At 50.1% G+C, this 24,662-nt stretch overlaps 2 protein-coding genes across 3 annotated transcripts in view; one reads left to right on the top strand and one right to left on the bottom strand.

Moving 5' to 3' along the window:
* bel (ATP-dependent RNA helicase bel) overlaps positions 1–21,015 on the top strand; it is a 32,792-nt gene extending 11,777 nt beyond the window's left edge. For both annotated transcript variants that reach the window (XM_089545920.1, XM_089545919.1), the window contains exons 8-13: positions 198–362; positions 1,347–1,506; positions 5,159–5,349; positions 7,912–8,029; positions 10,044–10,215; positions 14,794–21,015. In XM_089545920.1, the coding sequence (XP_089402046.1) occupies positions 198–362; positions 1,347–1,506; positions 5,159–5,349; positions 7,912–8,029; positions 10,044–10,215; positions 14,794–15,067 (1,080 nt within the window). In that variant the 3' untranslated portion in view covers positions 15,068–21,015. The remainder of the gene's footprint in view (positions 1–197; positions 363–1,346; positions 1,507–5,158; positions 5,350–7,911; positions 8,030–10,043; positions 10,216–14,793) is intronic.
* On the bottom strand, positions 20,075–23,636 carry LOC149343434 (semaphorin-1A-like). Its single transcript, XM_089545921.1, has 2 exons — positions 22,920–23,636; positions 20,075–22,607 (listed from the first exon to the last, which is right to left on the bottom strand). Exons 1-2 carry the CDS (start codon positions 23,175–23,177, stop codon positions 21,039–21,041), a joined length of 1,827 nt encoding a protein of 608 aa, XP_089402047.1. The 5' UTR covers positions 23,178–23,636; the 3' UTR covers positions 20,075–21,038.
* Between the last annotated feature and the right edge of the window lie 1,026 nt (positions 23,637–24,662).

The raw sequence follows: 24,662 nt of genomic DNA, 5'->3' as shown, positions 1-24,662 counted from the left end.
GGTAGTGTGTCACATGTGAGGTTCTCGAGCAAACTTTACTGTGTGCAGCCATGTGCATATTCGTTTCTGGCCCCACGGCCGTCAAACATGCATGGTATCATTGCTTGCTTAGTGTAACTACTGATTTCTGGGGACTACCTTGGCCAAGTGCATTTGAACTGGCGGGCGCTGGACTGAGCTGGGTGGTGGCGTTGCAGGTGAGCCTGGAGCTAGTGCGGTACCTGGTTCTGGACGAGGCGGACCGTATGCTGGACATGGGTTTCGAGCCCCAGATCCGGCGCATTGTGCTCGAGGACAACATGCCCCCCGTGGGACAGCGGCAGACCCTCATGTTCTCCGCCACCTTCCCCAAGAAAGTGCAGGTGAGGAGGAGGCCTTGCAGTCGTTGTTTTGTGAATATGAGTTGATCTAGCTTTCTGTTAGGACCAGCATTCTGCTTTTCACCATGCTTTGTGTGTAGCGAGAAACACGGGACGACCTGCCCGACGTTCCACTTGGCAGCTGGTATGCAAGCTGCCTTACCGGTACTCACCTATGTGGCAGAAACATGGAGGCTAACAAAGAGGGTTCAGCTGAAGTTGAGGACAGTGCAGCGAGCTGTGGAAAGTAAAATGATAGGTGTTTACGCATAGGTCATACACACATCACCCATAACTTCTTATTAACAAAAAAAGACAAACCTATGTGTGGTGAGGAGCTCACGATAAATCACATTTTAATTTCTTGTTCGCATCTCGAAGAACTTAGAAAAAAAAATTTTACGGTATTTTACAATGAACACATTCCATTTCATCCCGCATTGCTTTTAGGCGAGCAAACACTTGTCGAGTTTTCACTTGTTTGTAAGTTTCTAAAGGAAGCCAATGTTTTAAATCTATTATAATGTAACCTCTGTACACTTGACATATCATCTAACCTTGTGTTTGGCGCATGATAGCCATAGTTGCTTATGCGCCATAAAACCCCATATAACTAACCAAAATAATAGGTGTAACGTTAAGAGATCGGAAGAGGGTGGAGTGGGTGAGGGAACAGACGCGGGTTAATGACATCCTAGTCGAAATAAAGAGGAAGAAGTGGCCTTGGGCAGGGCACGTAATGCGAAGGGAAGACAACCGGTGGTCCTTAAGGGTGACAGAGGGGATTCCAAGAAGAGAAGGCAGTTGTAGCAGGGGGCGGCAGTAGGTTAGGTGGGCGGATGAGATTAAGAGGTTTGCGGGGATACGGTGGCCGCAGCTGGCGAAGGACAGGGTTGATTGGAGAGACATGGGAGAGGCCTTTGCCCTGCAGTGGGCGTACTTGGGCTGATGATGATGATGATGATGATGCAAGTGTGTGCACCACAGGAACTGGCGCGCAAGTTCCTGGACAACTACATCTTCCTGGCGGTGGGCCGTGTGGGCAGCACCTCGGAGAACATCACCCAGAAGGTGGTGTGGGTGGAGGAGCACGACAAGCGCTCCTTCCTCCTGGACCTGCTCAACGCGGCGGGCCTCAGGAATGGAGGTAGTGAGTGGATGGGTTTCCCCATCTCTTTCTTCTTACTGCTTTCTCTCTTTTTTGGCAGTGTTGGGGTTGCGCGAATTTAGGGAATTCCAGGTGCGAATTGTGAATGTGTTTTGTTGCTCTGTTTAATTTGATTTCAAGAATTCAAAATTCGATGATTTCCAAATATTGGAAGTGATCCAATACTGGGCGCATTTGTTTTTCAGTCCCGGACTGTCCGGGACTACTTGCGGACTCGAGTCCGGTATTTGTTTTTCTCGGGCAGCCCGAAAGCTCCGCCTACCTGCCTGCATCGCCATAGCAACGCGTTCGTTTTTAGCCTATGGCAGTCCGCAGGCTGCTGAGAAGGCAGCAGACGATGGCTGCGCGCCGCGCTGGCAGCCATATTGAGTTAGACTCCGTGTACATTTTGAGTATTTTTCGTGTTCCTGGAGGTCGATATCATGCGTTAAACCTTCACATGAGCTCCGTAGCTGCTCTCTGAGCCATCGCAATACTTTTTGTTCTTGCATCTTCATTTCTTTTCTTGAAATCCACCGCACACGGACGCGCGTTCGAAGCTGCGAGCGCGTATTGTTTGCTCGTGTCGTCAAGAGGTTCTCGTTCGCTTGTTTTGTGACATGCTGTCTGTACGCTTACCTGAAAGCATCGCAGGTGAACCACTCGTATACTGGAGCAGCTATAGAGCTTGTTGTCAACATTTTTGCGAAGGCTGTCTATCTGCCGATCCGCCTACTTTGTGCGAACTTCGCCGCAAGGAGTGGCGGCGAGCATACCTCCGAAGCTGAGTTCTGTAATGCACCTACGCTAAGCTGACAGTACAGTCTTTAAATCGACTCAGTATCATGATCAAGCGCACGGCGTTGCTTCGGCGTCGTGGCGGCCGTTGCTTGCGTCGTCTGCTAGCAGATGACAGCGTCCTTGTACGGTAACCGAGGGGGAGCCCGGCTCTGGCGCCGAGTTCGAAAGCAGCCTATGGCAAGTAGGTCATGTGACCATGAGGCTGTTTCCTGTCAGAGCGGAAGCCAAGACCTGTCAGCAAGTAGTCCGGGACTGGAAAAACAAATGCGGCCACTGCTTCGTCTTACGGGAACCTGACTGCAGCAGGTTAAGAATACCTCGGAAAATTATCCGAAGGTCGAGGAAAGCAGTAGAAAGACGGCCTCTTTGCTTAGTTCTAAGTCATTTATTGCATAAGGGCTTTTCCACATATCGCACGTCATGAGAAAAAGGCAGCCGACCACCTGCTCCAAACTAACGCAAAAGCGGATTTTTTTCCTTTCGTAATGTGCAACATACTCAAAGCCCAGGTGCTTGGCACTCGTGGTGGTTGCCTTCACGAATCCTTTAGCATGAGCTCTGCCACGTTGTCTTGGTCGCTTGTGACATGTGGGAAAGCCTGTGGAATTTCGCATGGGGCTTTCAAGGGGGGGACGGAGTTGAGGGGTCACTGCCAGGGCAAACGGTTGTGTAGAAATTTCTCACTGAGTGTGCATTACAGTCAAGTCCACTTATAACAATGGTCAGTCATGGCACCATCAGCTTTGCCATGTGTTCTATGGTAAAATAAACTGCTTATAGCAATGCTGTCAAGGCACATTATAGGTTATAACAATTAAATCTGGTAATTGAGTGTCAACTATTAGAGAAAAAGGAAATGCTACAAACACACCACCAAAACCATGCTTACAACACAAAAGCGCGCACGTGTGGGGCCGACCAATGGACTAAGCTGGCGCAGCAACGCCACGAAATCAAGAGGCAGGCGTCATCGCGTCAGGAGAGCTGCTGCATTGCTGCATTGGCTACGCACGCCATGCGTATCCCCAATCAGTCCGTGCAGTGTGCGTGCATGCAGCCAGCGCAGTTTTTCTCTTGTCAGCTGTCACCGCACCCCTATTTCTGCATGCTTCTTCAATTTCCCATAAGAATCACTTCCGGAAAGCCGGCTTGATTCCTGTGACGTGGAAGTGCACGAAGCTCCCGGTGGCGCAGTGATCGTGGTGCTTTGGTCATCGGCGAACATTGTTCCGGTTCCCTGAAGTTTGAATTAATGAGCTTTTACAGGCATTAGAACAATCAAACCCCTCCGGGTATTTACTGTCAATAAATGCTCTGAAGTTTGTCGTCTTTTCTTTATTCGGCACAACCCTGTTATAACAATTATTGGTTACAACAATGGTATTTCCATGGCACTTGAATATTGCTATAAGTGGGCTTGACTGCATAACCCACGTGCCTCTGGCAGGCTCATAATGGCAGGCATGACGACGATATGATGGCCCCTGTGGATAGGCCAGAAAATAGCAGGATGTGATGCCAACGCACATTCCTTGCTTATATCAGTGTTGTTCTTTTAGCGTGCTGAAACTGCACTCATCATGGGCTTTTTGCTGTTGCTCTGATGTAACCTCCTGCTAGGCTTTTTCACAGTTTTGACATTTTTGGCATTTTTTTTTTTTCCCCTGAGGGGCGAGGTGGTGTGGGGAGGGGTTGGGTCATATTATAACTCGTCCTTCGGATAATGTAGGCATTTCTTTCGGACCCTCGAAGTCCTGATTAATAAGGTCTTACTGCCCATCATGTTATTTTAATCTCTAGTCATGTGCCATTTGTTGATTTGATTAAAGGGACTCTGAGAAGAATGTGTCCAATTTTTGTCCTCAGTAAAAGCCTGATCTATGGCTCTTTTTGGGTGTGTTCATGTTTGTCTGGCAAAAGAAGCACTTATCACCGGGAAAATTAAATTTTACTCTCACCTGATGATTCAAACTCGTGATGTCCTTGCCGAAAAGTGTGGGTTGCCGCTGTTCTGAAGTGAATGTCAGTGTAGCAAGGCCTCTAGGATCTGTGCCCAAAATTCAGTGTTGGCACGGGCAGTTTACTTACAAAATCGGTCGGTTAGGATGGCACTTGTGTTTCTTTTTTTTTTTCCTAGCTCACAAAAACTTAGTCTTCAGCGAGAGTGCAGCGTCCTGTCGATGGAGGACAACGTCTAATTGTGTACATTTAGTTTTTACTCATCTTGCATGACCACATTACAAATTGTGCACCGTTATGCTGTCTAATCAGGGAGAGTGTAGATTTCACTTGGAGAGCTGGTAAATTTATTTTTTTTCGTTGCATTGAAATTGAGACATTTGCCTATTTATTGTTTCCCGATTTTTTTTTCTTTCAATGCAACGGGGAGGTTAATATTTGAAGGCATTTTTTTTCTTCGCATTTGCAAGTTTGTGGGTTTCGTTCATTCTTCTCAAAACAACTTTCTGCTTGGCTGCCTATTTATTGTTTCCCGATTTTTTTCTTTCAATGCAACGGGGAGGTTAATATTTGAAGGCATTTTTTTCGTCGCATTTGCAAGTTTGTGGGTTTCGTTGATTCTTCTCAAAACAACTTTCTGCTTGGCTTCTGCGCTGGTTTTTTTCTGCAGGCACTTCTTGTTGCCGTTCTTGCAAGCACTAGTGTGGCACAGATTTGATCAGTTCTGTTTGTCCACAGCGGTTGGTTACTAGGGTTATGACGCTCGGGACTTGCCTGGCACTGCTGGGGGGCTGTTTTAAAAGGGGCGTTGCAGAAAGTGCCGAGAGAGATTGACCTTGCAGCACGGGAGGGCGGGTGCGCTGAAAGGCTGCCGTGGTTGCTGTGTGCGCAGATGCCTCGGCCTCGGACTCCCTCACCCTGAGTTTTGTGGAGACGAAGAAGGGGGCGGACTCCCTGGAGCACTTCCTGCTCAAGGAGGGCTACCCGGTGACCAGCATCCACGGAGACCGGACCCAGCGGGAGAGGGAGGAAGCACTCTGGTCCTTCCGCACGGGCCGCACGCCCATCCTGGTGGCCACCGCTGTGAGTGTCTTCTTCCCGATGGTCTGGCGCTCGGTGGTAACTACGCAAAGACGTTAGCGCTGCAAACGAGACAGCCACATGAAAGGCGGACAAGACAACCTTTCATGTGGCTGTCTCGTTTGTTGCGCTGTCTTTACGTAGAACTATGCACCAACTAGCCCAGCAACAAGTGTTAAGCCTGATTCTCACAGCCGGTCTCCTCTACAGCGCGGCGGCGACGGAGCCGGTAACCGCGGCCGCAACAGAACGGAGTGGTGTTCTAATCGAAAGGGGCGCCGGACACTGGCAAACTAGTTTGGGTGGGCGCTCGCTGCTCACTGCCCGCGCTTCGCCGCCGAAGCTGCGACGCTCGCCGGCGCCATCTCTTGGTCGCAGCAAGCAAGCGGTGGGTCACGTGAAGCGAGCTCGCGCTGTGACTGGCGTATTCTCCGTGGCGCGGGGTTCTGTCGCTGGCGCTCGACGGAAATGTAGAGCAGGACCCGGCGACACCGGCCACCCGATTTGGGGTGGAAAGCGGTCCAAAAGCAGCCCCCTCCGTCGGCTGCGTGCGCGACGGAGCTAGGGAAAAACCGGCTGTGAGAATGTGGCCTTACTTGTGTTTGATGGTTTTTACTTTAGGACGAGGAGAGCCATGGCGCTGCGACTTGGGGCTAGAAGTTGGAGAAAATCATTTGCAGGCCTCTTTCTTTTTCTTTTTTTTTTTAAGTCTTCACATTGCATTAATCTGGGAATTTCAGGTGAAATAAATTGGCCCATTTTATGCATTTTATTTCTTCATTCAAATGCATCTGCCTACTTCGCCGTCCGTAATTGCAGGTAAATCACTCCATGCTTTCGAAGTGTTTCGTGCAGAGCGTGTTCGCCTCGTGTACTTGGGAGGCGAAATTCTCCGCTGTTTTGTGGCTATGCGCTGCCCAGTTCCTTTCGACTGCCGCCACAGATGCCACCTACGGTGGTTTTCCGAGGACACCGCGTGCTTGCATCGCCATGCACTTTTTCATGATTCCAGTGTTCAGCATTTTGTGCAAATGTCTTTTTCCCTGCTGTGATGCCGTGAGCAGTCTGCACTTTGTTTCTTCAAGCTGCAGTGCAGGCTACAGAATAGAGTACAAAGGCATTTATTGACACCTGTATTACTAAAGAAACGTGGTCCCAGTGTGCGACATATAAACAGCTTGTCTAGTGCTTGTGGGCTTCCGTTCACATTTTACTTGCCCTTGACACAAAAGAAACAGTATTCAAGCTTTGTTGTCAACCATTTTCAAACACTGCCTCATCGCATTCATGCGCTGCAGGGAAGCCATTCTCATACACACTGTCCAAAACCGCCGCTACATTTTGACATCATTGGTCCAAACGAGCTATTCTGGAGCAGATTAAAGTATTGAATTGTTCATTTTTGGCAGCCTCTATATAAGTTTTAAAACATCACCGTGTCCCATGCTGTGCATGCGAAGAATAGAAACCACATATACATCACTAAGGCCTACCGTATTTTCCGGTGTATAAGACGCACCTGCCATATATGCAGGCTGTCATTGAAAAAGTTGGTATATAAGACGCACCCCAGTTAGGCTAGTGAGGCTTAATAAACGCGCTTGCGCGACCATTGCGAAATGCACTGTAACTGTGAGAAATTTTTAAGCAACGCTAAGCGATTGAAAAATGCAACACTCACGCCATACCCGCCCATGTTTTAGCAAAAAAAGAAAGGAAAACGAAAGAGCTCTCTCATATGTCCACAACATTTTATCTCTACTAAAAACCTTCTAAGTCTTCATCTTCAGATGCTCTATCAAAAAGTTCGCCCATTTCTGGAGGCGACGTGGCTGAAACGTTCTCTTCGCACTACGTACCCAGAGCAAACAGAGTTGCAAAGGGTGGCTAAAAAAGAACGCCGGCTTGTCTTGACAATGGCGAGAAGCACGATTGTCGCCATCTTTTGACATTTCACATTACTTTTGCTTGGGGCCTCCGAAACGGCCACCGGTTTGTGATCCCGGAAGTCATCCCGCCGTTTCATGATAAAGTTCACCTGAAAAAGTGGCACACGGCGGTTCCCGTATTGAAGTATTAACCGTGTTACAACCGCGTTATTGGCAGCGATATGTTTTCGCTGAAAAAAGCTTGAGCATGAACCTGAGTAATTTCTGAACTCACAAAAAAAAAAACACGAAAAATTGCACCCTTGTATAGGACGCATCAGCAAGATTTTGGAAAAAAAAGCCACGTCTTATGCACCGGAAAATATGGTATTTAAAGAACCCCAGGTGCTTGAAAGCCTGGAGTACTCCTCTACAGTGGCTTATACATAGTTCATGTAGCTTTGTGACTGTAGTCTCTACGTTCCATAACATGCATCCTTTTTTTTTCTCTCAGCTGGGCAGCAGACTCTGCTCATTTCGTGTAGCACTACCAGGTGTGCTTCTTGCTGCAGATATCTGCCTAGACTCTTGTGTTGGGGCCGCTCATATGTGCTCACTGCTGCGAAACATGTTGTGCCTGGTGTGGACGAGGTCCGTCTTCAGACCTAAACAGCTGACATTGGATGCCTTGGTGCAGGTTGCGGCCAGAGGCTTGGACATTCCAAACGTGAAGCACGTCATCAACTTTGACCTGCCCAGTGACATTGAAGAGTACGTCCACCGAATCGGCCGTACGGGTCGTGTGGGCAACCTGGGTGAGTCTGCATCACGCTTCTCTGCCCATACTCCGTGTGCACGATGATGTGGTTTGCATGTGCACATCAAAAGCCCTCCACCCAACAATAGCTCTTGCGGGGTTTCTCGGACTGGCTGGTTGAGCGCTTTTTGGGTTCTAGGAGCACCCAAATCCACAAGTGTCTCAATCCACATTTTTGAAGAAGGGGGACTACATGGTGACAGCAGAATGTTTCACTGTATTGAAAGCTGTTGGGCCTCCCCAGTGGGGTCTAGTGAGTCGACCAAGTGGCATTGGTATGTTTTTTCGTGGGCCCTTGAGCAGCGCCAGTGTTCTAACTTAGGCAGGGGGCGCTTTGAAGCTTAGTGCTTAAAGATAAGAAAAAAAAGAGCGTACTGTGTACTCCATAAAGAGCACAGTTTCTTTTTCTTTTTTTTTCCAGAAAAGTTGGTGTCAGTATGGGGGGGAGGGTTCATTACACAATAAATGGTTCCTATGGATGGGAGAGTAGAAATTTCATGTCGTATGTCCGTCCATCCATCAGTCATTAACAAATGCATTTGGTCAGATGCGTTCGTGTGGCCAGTATTTAGCATGGTTCACTTCAACTCGATCCGACAGTTGTGTGGTAGCTGGCAGCACAGGCCAGTCGCGGCGAGATGAAGCTAATGTACTGAACACTAGTCTTGAAGGTCAGGTGTGCATCTTTTGCGTGAGGTTAAAGAAACTCGTAGGGCAGTTTCGAGTGTGTAATGCGAATGTTGAAGCCTTAGCTGCGGTGAGTGGTGAGGCATTTTCACTCCCAATCTCAAGCTCACTAAAACACTTTGGGGGGGGGGTCTAAAGGGCCTGCTTCCTTCATAGGCTATCGGTGTAGGTGGTGTTTTGTAGTGGTCTAATTTAAACGGCTACGCTCCTTTTCAATGTTGATGTGTGTGCTGGGTTTCACAGAGCGCACCGCGCCTCATTACCCCCAGCCTCCTGGTAGCTCTCATCAAAAGATAAACATATTGCGATTTTAATCGGTGTGCAGGTGAAACTGAGAAATGCTCTACAAACACCTAACAATGTTAAACAGACAGTAAATTCTCAGTGACAGATTTGGGGGTGGGTTTGTTACGTTAAAAATATTGCTCATTGCTGAAGAACTAACAAAATGTATTGTGGTTTTGAAGAAAGAAACTGCTACAGAAGCACTTCAGCAGTCATAACAAGCAGTCATAACAATCTCGCCAGTCTCAAGAACACTTGGCAAAAGTGGTAGAAGGTGCACAAATGATACTGGAGCATGTCCAAACAAGAACCCCAATTTTATGACTGATTGAAAATACTGTAACCTATGAACACATTGCTTGTTTATGTTGCTTTCAGGTTTTACTTACGGGGTATCTGTATCGTGCAACCGCTGGGAAAGTGGTATTTGTTGGAAGTACCTTGCATAACGTGCGGCAGGATTTCCTTGACTTCGATTGCAAGGCGAAATCTGGTAGGCCACACTTGAGGCTGTGTGCCACTGGTTCAGTAAAACCTCGGTAATTCAACCCTTGTCCAAGGGGCAATTTTCCAGGTGGCGCTGTGTATGCAGTGTGTGAGAAAGATCCTTTAGAGTAAAAAAAGAACGCATCATTTGGGGAATGAGCAAAGTTTATTCTACTCTGCTTAAAAAAAAAATAACTAAAATCCTGCCCAAATCGTTCAAAATCCCAGTGACCTTGAAACTTTGGGGTACAATGCCCATAGACGCAGTAGTACTGTATGGACAAGATCCAGACAAGCACGGTCGTGAACGTGGTGCCCTCTTGAGGAGGAGAAACTTTATTTGAATAAGAAAAGAACAAAGGTTGGGCTCCACGGAGAGCTTGGTCTTTCATGACTTTTCGTTGCGATGAGTACTGTTTCCCACTCTGCAGCATAATGTTGCGCAGTTCATTCGAGGCATTGTTGCTGTACGAGTGCATGAAGTCATTCGGCCTCTGTGCCAGCGAGAGCCTGCCGTGCCTGTTGTTGACTTGAGCGTGTCTCCCCCCACACAGGCTTGGCGACGTCCTTCTTCAACGAGAAGAACCGCAACATGGCTCTGGACCTGGTGGAGCTGATCACGGAGACCAAGCAGGAACTGCCGGACTGGCTGGCCTCCCTGGCCAAGGAAGTGCAGGCCGAGCAGCGGGCCACCAACCAGCGCCGCTTCGGCTCTGGGGGACGCAGGTGCGCATCCTTATTCATTCATTCATATACTCATTCATACATATTTCTCTTTTGTAGTATCATCTTCCAGCAGCATGCATGTTGTGCTCAGTCTTCGTAAGAACCAACGGCATTGGAACAGGATTGGTCCTGAACAGGTGTCGCATGGTAGCACTGTAGGTCAGTTGTACCTTGAAGAGGGCTTAGTGAGCTACACTTGGGCCAGGGCAGTATTCGAGGCTTTTGCTCAGTCAGGCTGTGCAGCACACCTTAGGTCGCATTAGTTTGAGCTTTAGAATACAGGTCAGGTGTGTGTCCTGTCGGGAGTGAAAGTTTTCAGGATGCACGAGCAACAACTGAACGTACCTTGTTAGTGTGACGACCTGCATTTTTATGGGGGATTGGCATGGTCTCCGGTGAATTTTCCATAGGGACCTTGTGCTAAAAGCCTGGATAATATGACTGGAAAATACCGTATTTACTCGCATATAACCCGCACCAAAAATTTAAAAAATGTGTTTAAAAAGTGGGGGTGCGGGTAATACGCGAATATTCCGGAGAAGGGGGGCTCGGCGGGTCGACTTCACGGCAACGCGCGGCCTGCCGTGCAGAGTCCGCATCCCCATCGACATCAACGTGTGTTGCAGTGCATATTAATATTGCACCAACCTTTTGACCACCGAAGGCCAGTATGGACTGAAAGAAGACCACGTGGAAGCGGAGACCATGGAGCATATCGTTTTGCGGTGCAGAACACTTCGTCCGGACATTGCCGAAGACGCGGCGATAGATATAGAGGGTGCCCTGGGATTTGCAGGGGAGGACGGACGTGTGGATGAGAGAAGGGTAGTGGTGACAAAGAGTAGGTTGGAAGATTGGTGCAAAAGGGGCTAGGGACGAGTGAGTCTATAAAAGAGGGACAAATTACAGTTCACAATACGAACAAAATTACGGGGGAAAAAAAAGGGGGGAATCCTAGGCTAGGGGGCGCAAGCCACCACCGTTACAAAGGGCTAAGCCACTATGATCCATCCATCCAGCCAACAAGAGGCCAACGCAGGTCACAGCCAGATCCACATCCATAGTCTGTTTAGTCCCACGCCAGCCACGCGTTTCGCATGCTTTGCATACGCTTTGTTCAGACGTTGATGGGCCTTGAGTAAGGTGCCGTTTCTTGTACGCCCAGTTTGCACAGTTCGCCAGCCTTGTCTAGGCATCATGAGTGTGTCTCGGCGGCAATCATTCACGGCGAAGGAGAAACTCAGGATCGTCGTCGCTGCTGAACAAATCGGCAACAGAGCTGCTGCGAGAAAGAACGATGTCGACGAATCTTGCATTCGCGACTGGCGGAAGAAAAAAGACTCTCTCGAAGCTGCGAACAAGGACAGGCGAGCGTTTCGCGGCCCGAAGACTGGCGCGTACCCTCACCTCGAGACGCAGCTTGCAAAATTCATCGAGGAGCAGAGGAGTCGTGGCCACGCTGTGTCTACAGAGATGGCGCAGATGCAAGCCCTGAAGCTGGCCCGGGAAATGCACATTCCACGCGAGTTTCATGCGAGCCGCGGATGGCTGCAGCGCTTTATGGCCAGGCATGGATTTTCGATGCGGCGGCGAACTACCATGTGCCAGCGGCTTCCCGACGCTTACGAGGAGAAGCTGCTCAACTTTCAACGTTACGTCATCGGACTGAGGAAAGAGCGCAACTACTTGCTATCTCAGCTGGGAAATGCTGACCAAACGCCAGTATATTTCGAGATGCCTATGGACACGACCCTGGAAAAAAAGGGCGCAAAATCTGTTAGTGTGCTGACTGGCGGCAACACCAAGCTGCGCTGCACAGTGATGTTGTGTGCTTTGGCCGACGGCACCAAACTGCGCCCGTATGTAATATTCAAGCGCAAGACTCTACCGAGTACACCACTTCCCCCAGGAATTGTTGTGCGAGTGGAAGATAACTCGTGGATGAACAGTGACCTCGTCATTGACTGGATTCAAGCAATCTGGGAAAAAAGACCAGGTGCCTTGTTGGCACGCCGTTCGATGCTGGTGCTGGATTCGTTCCGAGGCCACTGCACTGACGCGGTGAAAGCTCGCCTCGCTGACAACGGCACAGACCTTGTCGTAATACCTGGCGGCATGACTTCCATGCTCCAACCACTCGACGTGTGCATCAATAAGCCTTTCAAGGCTCACGTGAAGCTATATGCCCAGTGGATGGCCGATGGCCTTTACGCCCTTACGCCGACGGGACGCGTGCGAAGGCCAGATATTGCACTGCTGTGCCAGTGGATCGTAGATGCATGGGGGATGATCCCGGCCGACATGGTACGCAAGAGTTTCAAGAAGTGTGCCATAAGCAACAGCCTAGATGGTACCGAAGATGATTACGTCTTTGAGAGCGGCGATGAAGCCTCAGACGGCAGCAGTGAGAGTGGCGACGATTGACAATTGAACGACAGCACTGACAACGTTGCGGCAGTCGTTTTCAAATATATTTGTTTTGAAAACTAAAATGGTGACTGTTTGCTCAGTTGTAACTTCCTAGTCCTCATTTTTTCAGGTAAGTGTGCGGGTTATACGCGAGGATATTTTTTTTTATTTCATGGGGTTCAAAGTTAGGGGTGCGGGTTATATGCAAGGGCGGGTTATACGCGAGTAAATACGGTATGCACACCCCACTTCGTACAATGCCGGCAGGAACTGTCTGGAACGAGGCTCTCTCTGGTGGAGCTCTTTATTGGCAGACGCTACGTCAACTTGATTAGAATCAATACTGATGTGTGCGTGCAACTATGCAGCCAAGGGCATAACTGCCTGGAATGACTTCTGCTGGCGGCTTGTGGCGGTTGGTGCAAGGCAGACTGCCTGGCCTGTTTTTCGGTTTGCCTCACTGATCAAGGCGTTCGGGAAATCAACTTTACGTTCATACCAGCATGAAGTTATTGTAGAGGTGGTAACAGCACTAGACTGTTCTTTGGTAATCGGCGACGAGTTTGATTTCCGCCTTGGCTTTCAGTGCAGGGCGCGTTAGGCCTAGCGAGCAGTGCGCGTCACCTGGCGGCCGCATCATTGCAACGTTTGGGCCTTTTTTTTTTTTCAACTTCAAATTCTTAGTATAGGCACTGCTGTCATGGAGTAACAGTGGTTGTAGAGGAAGTCTCCACAGAAAGACATGGCACTGGCATGGCCATACTGCGTGCCACAAAACATCTTGGAGCAGCCGTATCTCTGGGATGTTGTCCAAATCATCGTTTTTAAAGTACATGTGTCGTCGTCTTAACGCACAGGCACGGGAGCACGCCCTACCTAAAGCCGCCTCTCCGATGCCGAAAAACCCAACTGCGCATAGTCTCTGGACTAATTCTCGTGGAACGAAAATGAGCGCTTTTATAACCCGAGGGGAAAATAACTTCAATTTCTGAAAGCCGCAGTAGCGGATGCGTTGATTACGCGAATGCATCACTTGTGTAAGATTTTCGATTATACCGTGTAATCCACTTATAATGATACCAGATGTAATGACATAGCGCTTATGACGATCAAATCCTTTAGATTTATCAATTCTCTCATTGCCCCTATGTAAAAATAAACCATGTATGACTAGAATTATCGGCGAAACAACGGATGCAACGATTGGATTCTGGCCGCACGGAAGGTGTTTAGCAGCAAAATTTATTTGAAAGTTTGTAAGTTATAGAGTTTTAGAACTTAAGTTATAGAGTTTTGAAGTTGTCTCTTCAGAAATGAGAAGGAAAGTGTGTATTCCTGTTTCTGAAGTGGCAGCTTCAGTACCCTATTACTCAAGTTCTATGAGAGCCAGGATGATAATTTTACCCTTATTGTATTCCTTGGTGTCAAGAGAACCCAATGGCATACATTTCAGCGAGTTTCCTGCAGCAAATTTTCTTCAAAACTCTCCGCAAAATACTTGCATAAAAAGTGCATAAGTGCTCAAGGAATTGTTTTACATGAAATTAAATGACATATCTAAAATCAGCGCACAAAAATACATGTGCCCTGAAAATTTCATAATTATGACTGAATGAATAAAATTTTCTTTTCAAGACCAGTGTCCCCCCTTGAGGTCAGATTTTTCAGTTTTCTGAATATCGTTATAAGTGGATTGCACTTTGTGATGGTTTCGCACGGTCCACTGAAAGTCTGTGTAAATGAGGCTCTACTGTATGTGGCTTGGTCGTTGGCCAGTGGTTTGAGTCCACACTTGTGGAGCTACCATTCGGACTTGCCTCCTCTATTGCATGCAGTTAATCGGCCATGCATTAACACATGAAGCAGCTATGCCCGTGGATCGCAGTTGGATGTCTTTGCCACTTGCAATATCCTGCTTTCAGTGGCAGTGTCTAATAGTGAGCCTTGTGCATCACTGATTTGTCGTGAACATTAGGCGGAATTGCTGGAGCCGTGGTAAATTTGTAGAGAAGCAAGCTGTTGTTTTCGGTTACGGACACTGCCGCTGTTGTGAAATCAGCGCATTTGTTTCTTCGCGGTTTCGGTGGTTCTGCTAGGCTAAGATGCAGTGTCGTAGCACCGCTCAAAGCGCTGGGGTTCACTCATTGCTGCACCTTTCTCTCTTTGCAGCTCCCGTTATTCTTCGGGTGGCTTTGGCAGCCGTGACTACCGCCAGTACGGCGGAGGCGGCGGCGGCGGAGCTCGGGACCGTCCCATGGGGGGACCCCCGAGCGGAGGAGGCATGGGAGGCCGCAGCGGAGGACCCGGCGGCTACGGGGGAGCGCCCCAGTACGGTGGCGGCGGCGGCTACGGCGGGGGCTCAAACCAGTTCATGGGCGGATACCGCCCCAACAGCTACGGGGGCAACTACAGCAGTGGCTCCAACGACTGGTGGGGCAACTGAGAGGCCTCTCCTCCCCCCCCCAAAGCCAACATGCCTCCCCACTGTCTCTTCTCTCTCTCTCTCTGTCCTTCCACCTCCTCCTCCCACCTGCGGTCGACACGAATGCTCCCCCCCACCATCCCTCCACGTGGCTGCTGAGCCACACCAGGCAGCGGAGCGCAGCACTCCACTGATGCGGCCAATGGGTGTCATCCAGGCTGTGTGTTGAACGAACTTGACAAGATGCTTGGCGGGCCTGGAAGGGCACCTTTTTTTTTCTTTCTCTCTCGGTCGTGGCCCGTTTGCTTTTGTGTTGGGTCGAAATGCTTGCAAGCCCTGCCATCTGGCTCAGCAGCTGTGTGGTGTGCGGAGGTCCCTGCTTTGCTGCAAGGGCAGAACAGGGTGTTTGAAGAAGAATTTTGGTGGGTTGGTGTTGGGGAGAGGGAGCCCACCCGCGTGTTTTGCCGACTGCGTCCCCCTTCTTTTTTTTTTTTTTCCCACTGCGTTGCACCACCTACCTGCCGCCTAGGCATTCACACGTATACATATAGTCTTTTTTTTTTTTAATGTGTGCGTACTTGTGTAAGATAGCTCCATCCCCTTCCTGTTCACACGTGTGTGTGTGTGTGCATGTGTGAGCAAACACAGAGACAGACTCGCCAGTGCATGTTGCTCTTAAAAGATGTTTCTTGATCCCGTGTCCTTGCTATTATCAAGAAAGAACTTTTCTTTTTTTGTGTACTCTGCATCTATTCTCACTGCAGTTTTGCCTTTGTTCATTTCGGATCAATGCTAGAAGGCTTTATTTCTCATTTTTATTTCCCACACGTACCTACCAGCTGTTACTGCCATGCACTTGTAAAGGTTCGACGTCTCGCGGCCAGCCTGCAACTGATGCATGCGGCATTCTTTGCATTGTGGTGAGACGTGACTGTCCTCACATGCATCTTTGAATGCGCCTGTTTCATTTAGAAGAGGGGGAATTATTTTTCTGTCAGTGGCAGCTGGTTGTGCGTGTAACTCGTTAAAACAACTGCAGCTTGATCTTAATTAAGGGATTTGTTTTGTCGTGTTGTGCCTGGAACACACGCTCCTGCTGAAAGTGTGGTTTGAAGAATGTTTTTGAGCACGCTTGTTGGCACAGATGAGTAAAACAAAGGGCGTTTTAAACCATTTGTTCTTTGTTCCACTTCATGATTATAGTCTGTGGTGCACTGTGTAGACATGTTTGTTGGAGTATGTCCCATCGAGAACATGATCCAAGAACTGCGCTCTTTCAGTGGCTATGCTGTCTTAGAATTTCAGTTTAGTAGATGGGGGGGATCTACCATTTGGTTTTGCTTTCAAAAGATCGATTTCCGTGGACCTGACTTCCACACGTAGTGTCTTTCTTTAATATATGATATAAGGTTACACTTCTGTTTATTTATTCTGTATGTGTGTTCTGGGTGTGCATGCAGGCCACATTTGTAGTTATCTATCCAACTTCTGTGTTTGTCTCTGTGCTCGACGACGACGATATGCGGACAGCAGCGAACGAACCAAATCTTCCTGTTGCGCCTTCGGTTTCCGGCAATCGCAGCAGGCTTGGTGAGGCTGCTTTTATTCAGCCCCCCAGCGCTTTCGCTTTCTTCAGAGGCACTCTTAAAAAGTGCTCTGCGTAATCTCAAGCCTACATGCTTCTGAAATTTACCCTGTGTGGCAGTTAGTAACTGGTGAACTTTGGCGTCCTAGCGAGTTACTTTCACAAGTACCCTATACCGTCATCAAACTTCTTCGCACACGTCGCACTGTGGAGAGGCCTCATGCCGCAGTGTGGCACCACTGTGGTTGGTGCACCCATTCGTAGCGTTCTCTTTTCCCTTTTTTTTTTTGGTCACTATGTATGTCTGCACAAAGCGGAAAGTATGCTGTTGTGGTGCTTTTCGAGTGGCTGCTGTCGGGCTGCATTTTTTTGCAACTGTTCGTGCTAGCACTGACCAGGGGCGGTTTCGAGTGCCGCACCAAGTGACAGCGTCATCTGTCTGAGGGGCAAACAGGGTGACGATAGGTTGGTGAGAGCTTTCAGCGGTTGAAGGTGAAATGAGAGGAATGCTATTTTAAACCAGTTGCCCGGTGTGCCAAGAAAGCCTTGTAACCCAGGAATGTACATGTGGGGACACAGAACACCTGCTTGTGTTGTCACCTTAAGGTAGATTGCGTTTGTTTTCCCGGTAACCGGCTTGGTGCATAGCAGCTGTTGTACTACTGTAGTCTTTTTTTTTTTTCTGTTTGGTTTAATGGTGTTGCTGGGTGCCTGGCAAGAGGTGGTTTGCAACAAGTGTGTCCACAGGCAGAAGCACTATGGCTGCGCTGTTTGACTGGCCCTGCGTGAAACCAGCTCTGCCAAGTTGGCAGAGTCAGATTGTGTGCACAGGACACTGGCAATTTCCCGGTTTTCTTTTTTTTTCTTTGCTTTTTTTCTCTAAACTTTGGATGTAGCATTTCACAAGTGTTTCTCGTGCTGCACTTTAAGCCGGGTGTACTGTTCTTTGTTGTTTGCTGCCCTGTGTCTTGGCACTGCGCGGCCTCTGCTGCGTCGAGGCTCGGGCTGCTGCGACCATGAGGCAGGGCGCCACAGCTGTCGGCGGCGTCCCCCAGAGGGCGCCCCTGTTCTGCGAAGCCGCCCTAGGGTGCAGAGACCTGTTGTGCGAGTGTGCGGCGCATCTGTCAGGCACGCCTTGCCTGCCCAACCTGCCTTGATGAAAGTACATTTGTATCCGAGAAGGCCCACAAGGCGGAAGAGTAAACGGGGAGGTCCTTTGTGACTTTTCAGTGGTTTTGTGGTGGGAGCTTGTGTTCAGAGCCTGTCCTCCTCTCGGGGACGGGACAGTGGCGATCAGTGGCAAGGGGCTTCTTATGTAATTGTGTAGATTGCTGTTCTTGCTAGGTGTACAGTAACTCTAGGTTTAAGGAAAATCGGCAACCTGAACAAAGCTTGTGAATGCATTTCAGTGGCAGAAGCCTCAAAGCAGCTGCAGTTTGGCACTTTGTGTGCACAAGGTTACACGGATGAAGTTGAGAGGAGTAAGAGGTTTTTTCTGATCTTGCGTTTTTTCTTGTTGCTTAGGGCCGTCGCTTTTGGTCGAGTGGCTCAGGTGGCAAGCCTTTCTTTTTTTAGTGTGAGCAGCTTTAATTTTTCACCTTCTATTGGTGGCTAAATTGTAAGTGTGGTGGTTGAGGGAAAGGGTTTTTTGGGGGAAAAAAAAACTGTCGATCAGTCCGTGGATGCGCAGTGGCGCGTCACAGCAGAGACCTTCCGTGGCCAAAGAAACAAAAACCGAGTGGACCAAAGATCCACTCTCGTACACTCAACTCTCTGGGCGGCGTCTTTCTTTTTGTGGCCAGGACATGCAGGTTTCTCATTCTGCCAAGAGGAGGGGGCTAGGGACCATGACAGTGGGGAAGTGTTCCCGGGGCTGCACGTACAACACACACACACACCCCTCTCTCCCTGTTTTGTTTTTCTAACTTTCTGGGTGCATGCTGGCACGTGGTGGGCGGCTGGATAGAGGAGGGGCAGGACGAGCGTTGTTGGCCACCCACCCAGTGGTGGTCCTCAGCTGCAAGTTGGTCTGGAGGAGTGCAGTAGTCATTGCTGCTCGCTGGTGGTGCAGCTTTGGACATGCTGCTACAACAAAGGTCTAGATTTGGACAGGCAGTATGGTGTGATATCTAGGGAGTTTGGATATTGTGAGGGCGGTGGGGATAGTTGGGAACGGGAGGCTGTTGAGGAGAGCCATGTGTAAGCTTGTTTGACTTGACTGTGGGTTCAAGGCGAATGAGTTCCTAGGGATCACACACAATTCTTTGTTGCATTTTCATTTGTTGAAGAAACCATCCCTCCTTGTAATATATGTATGTACGTCGCTGCGCTTTCATTTGTGCGGGTGGTCACGCGTCGCCTCCATGCGGTTGTATGTATGTATATATGGCCTGCAGGTTATTTTGGTTGCTTTCTCTCCGGGCATGAGCTACAGCGTCAATTTTTATGTTTAATCCGCTGCTGTCAAAGTCTGTGATCACACGGGGAGCAAGATAGGTTGTCTGCCGCCATGTGCAGGGAGGAAAGGAGCCTTCTAGATGGACGGGGTATTGCGGAGAACTTGCATCGTTGGCATGATGTCTGCTGGGGATCTGTTCTCGCCAGGTCCATCACTGGGCTGTCGAGGCACTTCTCTGGGTAGAGCTTTTCCAAGTCTAGTCTTCATCCCTTCCTGTTGGCAAGAGCTGTCTTGCTTCATGGAATGCTGTGCCTTTTGGGTCTTCTTCGAACTTTGGACATCAGGTTTTGGGGGGCAGCAGCTGGAACATGGGTCGAGCTTGGGATGTGTTCAGAGAAACTTGCTGGCCACCATGAATTCTGATTGGAAAATTCTTCAAGGCTGTTCCTTTTCTTGGTGCTGCCTTTGCGGTGTGCACTTTGGGGGCTTTCTTACCAAGTTTTAACACGTTGCATGGGTTTGTTTGAGGGGGGAGTGCGCTTCCATCTGTTGTCGCCGGTGCACTGTGGCCGTTTATTTGCCCTTCGATGCCAAGAATGTGCCTTATCTACAACTCTAGGAGTTTGTGTGCTTGGAAAGGCAGTTCCTGGCCGTGCTATGTGTGGCGCGGCACGGGCTGTTTTATGCCATCTATTCAGTAGCTCTCTGCGCACCTGTACATAGGGTCCATCAGCGGGAAGGGAAAGGGCTCATTGCCAGTGGCTCTTATCACACGTGCATCGCATATTTATACGCAAGACGAAGGTTGGCACTGTGGCCGTGTACCCGCCTTTACCGGCCCATGGGGATATTGTACATACACGAGTTGGAAGATCAAGGAATGTGTGGACAAGGGAGTTTTTGTGCCGGAACTGGCAGGTGCTTATGCGGCGTGGTTCCTGGTATTTTGTTCCCTTCCTCTCTACATATGATGCTATATTGGCGTCTGCTACAAAAGCACGTCCCTTGTGTGGGACGCGAACATAAAGTACAATTATAAGGGTGGTGTTTTTTGCAGGCAGTGTTTTTTTATTTGTGTTAATATTACATGTGGGGTTTGGTCAGTTGGATAATGGGGGTTGGGTAGTTGTTTCAATTTTAGTCAGAGGTTCACATTTCTGCGTTTCCACGTTTTATAATTTTCGAGACGAGGGAAAAGAACACTGCCAGAACTTTGAGGGTCAAAACCGATACGTTTTAGTCACTGCTAATGAATTTTGCTTCCCTCGGGGCTTTGTGTTCCCGATTCTTCGTCCTCTTTGAGCGATTGCTCTGTTCTTTTTCTTGCGGGAACGTAACATGTGTCAGCCTTGGGAGGTTCCATTGCCAAACTCCCTCTCGGTCCTGGCGTTAGGTGGGGGAAGACGCCGACAACACAGATTTCTTTATGCCGGAGGTCTCTGCGTTTCGGCAATGACAGCACGTAACATACTGTCCACCTGAGAACAAATGACCAAAGCACACAGCACTTTTACTCTCGTGACGAAAGAAATTGATGCCCATCATTGCGTTCTCGTCTCGTTGCAAGACTGCGTTCGCGAGTGGGACTTGCGCGCGTGCCCGAGATAAAAAAAAAAGTGTAGGCCAAAATCAACTGCGGTATACTGTTTGCGATTCGACCAAGAACAATGACATCCCGCCGATCGTGGCCCCGTAAATGTTAGTCAGGTCTGACGAGTTATAACGACGAAGGCATGCCGGGCGGGCCTGGCGATATCGCGAAGTACACACAAGTTTAAAAGGCCGACTTCTGTACTCCAGTTTTTTTTTTGTAGTCTTGTCTTTTGCCTTTGGGTGTAGCAAAAGCCTGTTTTTTTTTTCTATTTGTAACCGAATGTGGGGAGGATTGTTTGGCCCCGACTTTTTGGGCGTTTTTATTGTCCTTGCATTAGATGTGACTTGTTCCAAAGCCGAGAAATAAAAAAAATTGGTAGTCACACAAAAAAACTTGCCTCACTGAGTCTCAACCCTCAGCGGTAGTTGAAATAAGCCATGTCCTTCCTTTGGTTGTGCCTGTACCAGTACCCGACACCGAAGCCAATCACGATGGAACCCATGATGCAGAAGGTGATGGCGAAGCCCAACGTGTGGGCGCTGTACAGGTGAGAACCGCCGCGCGCTGTGCCGCTGGCTGTGTTGTCGATGGACCATGGGTCGCTGCCATGGGGGAACTTCATGTTGCTGAGGTGCTTGGAGAACTCGTCTGGGCACTCGAGGCTGTGGCCGCTGACCACTTCCTGCACGGAGTTTTTGGGCACCGGCTGATCGACAAGAGACTCGCACTTGTTCGCGTCCTTGTTCCATGCGCAGTACGGGTCTTGAAGGCCGACGCACTGCGTGCATGTTCGCACTGTCCAGTTGCAGTTGTCTAGCGGGACGGAGACCAGCTCGTGGTACGTAGTTACCAGCAGTGTCACTAGGCCGGGCCGCCGCACGATCTTCAGTTCTAGGACAGGGTCTTCTCCTGGGAACACGATGATGTCCTCGATGACCACCGTAGAAATGGAGTTCTGGCCAACGTTGATAGCCTTGATTACGTGCCCGTGGCTCGTTCCAATGAAGAAGACGTCGTAGCGCTTTCCGCTTGCTGTTCGCACCTGCGGGTCGATCCAGAGGCTCGTGTAGTGGTAGTCGAAGCCGACGTGCGCCAGCATGGGCTCGCTAAGGTAGTTGCGCACCTCGGTCCGGGACAGCGGGCTGCTTTCTTCCAGGAACTGGGTCTCGTTGGTGATCACGGTCGCCTGCGTGGGACACTTCTCGCGTTCCGGCTTACCGTCTTTGACCGCGACTACCAGGTCGTCGACGCTGAAAGCGCACACAGCTGACCCCTTGAAGGGGCTGCCTTGGATCCTGAAGAGGCCGTAGAACACGAACGCAGAGTTCCAGCGCGTCATGATGGGGCTGACGGTGACCACGTCGGTGAATACGAACGGCCTGGTTCCATTCAGCGAGCAGTGGAGCCGGACCTTCTGCAGCGTGGTCCACATCCAGTCGTGCGGCGGCGCACCGCCGGGGTCGCCGACGCACACGCGCGCTACGGTGGCCGCTGTGCTTGGCCCGCATTTGTCCTTCTCGGGTGCACTCTCGGTGAGGAAGAAGTAGGCGTGTTCGTCGAACGCGAACGCGCCCACGAACTCGGCGTCTGGGCCCAGCTGTGTCGGGTCCTCTGGCTTGGTCGTCAGGGGTCGTGCGGCCAGCACGGCTGGTGCCTTCGGCTCTCTGGTCCGTGCCGAGAGGCCCGCGATCTGCCTGTTGTTGACGAATAGCACCGCGGCGCTGCTGTTGCGGTCTTGCGGGCAGATGGCCTGGCCGTCGACGTCAGTCTTCCAGGAGTAGTTGCGCTGTACGCTGTCGTATTTGTACTCGCGGCATCGCGGTGAGTAGGAGTTTGTGCCGCACACGAGTAGGCTTTGTGGTGACAGGTGCCTCGCCACGCGGATGAAGTTGGCACAGTTGAGGTCGCCGGCCGCCGACTGTGCCAGGTGCTCCGCGCACGCGGGATTGCTAGACCCGGACGCCGGCCAGCTGATGTTCCCCACCTACGAGGGGTACGCGCGTCGTTGCGTTAGAGTGGTAATACACAGGTTTGCTACCAATGTGCAAGCGAAATTTCCCGGCAACTTAGCCACTGCGCCGCTTTAAAATGGTACGGCGCTGCTGTATTAAAGCTAAGTTTCACTCCTCAACTATGTTTTGCCCTTACACCCGAAGACTTACTAAATGCAGGCTACTTGATAACGTGACCTTTGGGACTCTCCAAACCTTGCTTTTGAACGAGCCTGCCGGTGCAGGTGCAGAAGGCAAAGCCGAGCGAGATAGCTTTTTTAAGGATAATCGGGTTGCACTCCCACCTGGTCTAGCGTGTGGACACTCAGGTTGTAGAGGTAGTTCCGGCCGCCGACCAGCACGTAGTCACCGTCGAGAAGGAGCAGCCTCAGGTACTCTCCCGGCGAGGCGGTTACGTTGTCCGCTGGGAATACTCGTACCAGCTGGTGTGGGTACTCCTCGATGAACAGCTTTGGTTCGAGCTGCTTCTCCCAGGTGCTTGCTGCGAACGGGAGGAGGGCCGCCAACAGGACCGGCCAGAGGACACTGGACGCGGGATGCATTGCTTGACCGTAGCGTTGGCCTCCCTCACCGGTCCTACGCTACTTCGTTGTCGTTGTTGGCCGCGCGGGCATCGCCCTCTGGTGTTGCTGCCACGTCGATTTAACGCTCGTCGTCTTCTCCCCGCGTGATGATTCATTCACCATATATGCGGTTCGTATATGCCTGGAGCACATTCTGGTATGCACCTATTAAGTTTTATGAGAGATGCCAAAAGACGACGGTTCAGAGAAATCGGCATTGCTTGCGCTGTCCCTGGTACGTTTTAAGACCGATGTCTTACCCACGCTGTTGCGGAACACTTAGTTTTATGCGAAGCATATTACTAGAGGTACACTACAGCCCTTCGCCGTGGTTACGCGCCGTGCACACCACGTGACACATGACGTCACGACAGAGGAAGATGAGGGTCCACCTCGCGCCGTCGCTGTGGTTGCACGCCGTGCAGACCACGTGGTACAGTGACGACATACCACGTGACACATGACGTCACGACAGATCGCCGTCACGCGCTGGGAGGGAGAACGATGCCATCGCCCAGACACCGGAATGTCCTCGAGCGGCATTCCCGCGCATTTCGAACGCGCGTTCACACTCGGTGTAGGTATAGTGCCTAGTATATTCTAGGCACTATAGTGTAGGTGAAACGCTCGCTCCACCGGGCAGGCGGACGCGGCTTCCGTGGCAATCCAGGCGCCCACCCAACGCGCGTCTCGGGGTTAGTCGGCGTTCCGCTGTAGCCATGCCGTTGTCTTCCCTCACGACGAAGGCTTCTAGTGGTTGTATTAAAATGACCAAGTATTCAACCAAGGAAAGCCATGTATTACCAAGCCTAGCCATCAATATGCTTCGCATCTGACCAGGGTTAACCAAGTTAAGCCTCAGCCATTTTTTGTTCGTTTGTTGTAAATGCTGCGCTGCTCAGTTTCAGGCGGCACAGGTGGCGAGACTGTTCCACGTTATATGTGCGTCAACCAGTAGCAAATATCTGGCGGATCGTTAAAGGTATGCGCACGCCATTCCAACAGCTTCACATCGACATCGTTTCGGAGGCAACATCATCATCTTCGCCGTACCGTCTCTGTATGAATAACAATCTTTAAAAGAATTAAGTTTAAGAAGAATACTGCAGACTACTGTCAGCGGGTTCTAAGTCTTCGACATTCTCCACAGGTGGTCAATCGACCCCCCCCCCCACGGGTGGTAGTGCCCTTCAGCATTGCATCTGCATTTCACGATTGGAGAAGTGACCACAGCTATCGCCAGATTAAAAAAAAAGCACTCGCCTCCGGGTCATGTTGACGTGAGCTATGAAGCTAACGCAAAAAAAAAAGATATACCCTGCAAATCTCGCCCTCGTCTACTGGAATGTTACGACCCTGGATGATTGGTGAGGTCCCCCGGAGTGGAAGCGGAAAGAATTGTTCCCGTTTTGAAACCTGGTAAGAAGCGAACAAGCTACGCATCTTTCCGGCACATCGTCCTAC

The sequence above is a fragment of the Amblyomma mixtum genome, chromosome 5 (genome assembly GCF_055824585.1).
Source record: "Amblyomma mixtum isolate Tamu chromosome 5, ASM5582458v1, whole genome shotgun sequence".
NCBI classification, from domain to species: domain Eukaryota; kingdom Metazoa; phylum Arthropoda; class Arachnida; order Ixodida; family Ixodidae; genus Amblyomma; species Amblyomma mixtum.
This window is presented reverse-complemented; position numbering and strand designations above follow the sequence as displayed.

Excerpts from the sequence above, each read along its gene's own strand:
- LOC149343434 (XM_089545921.1), bottom strand. The coding sequence starts at position 23,177 with ATGCATCCCGCGTCCAGTGTCCTCTGGCCGGTCCTGTTGGCGGCCCTC. Across the intron at positions 22,608-22,919 it reads GTGTCCACACGCTAGACCAG|GTGGGGAACATCAGCTGGCC; the intron begins GTGGGAGTGCAA and ends TACCCCTCGTAG.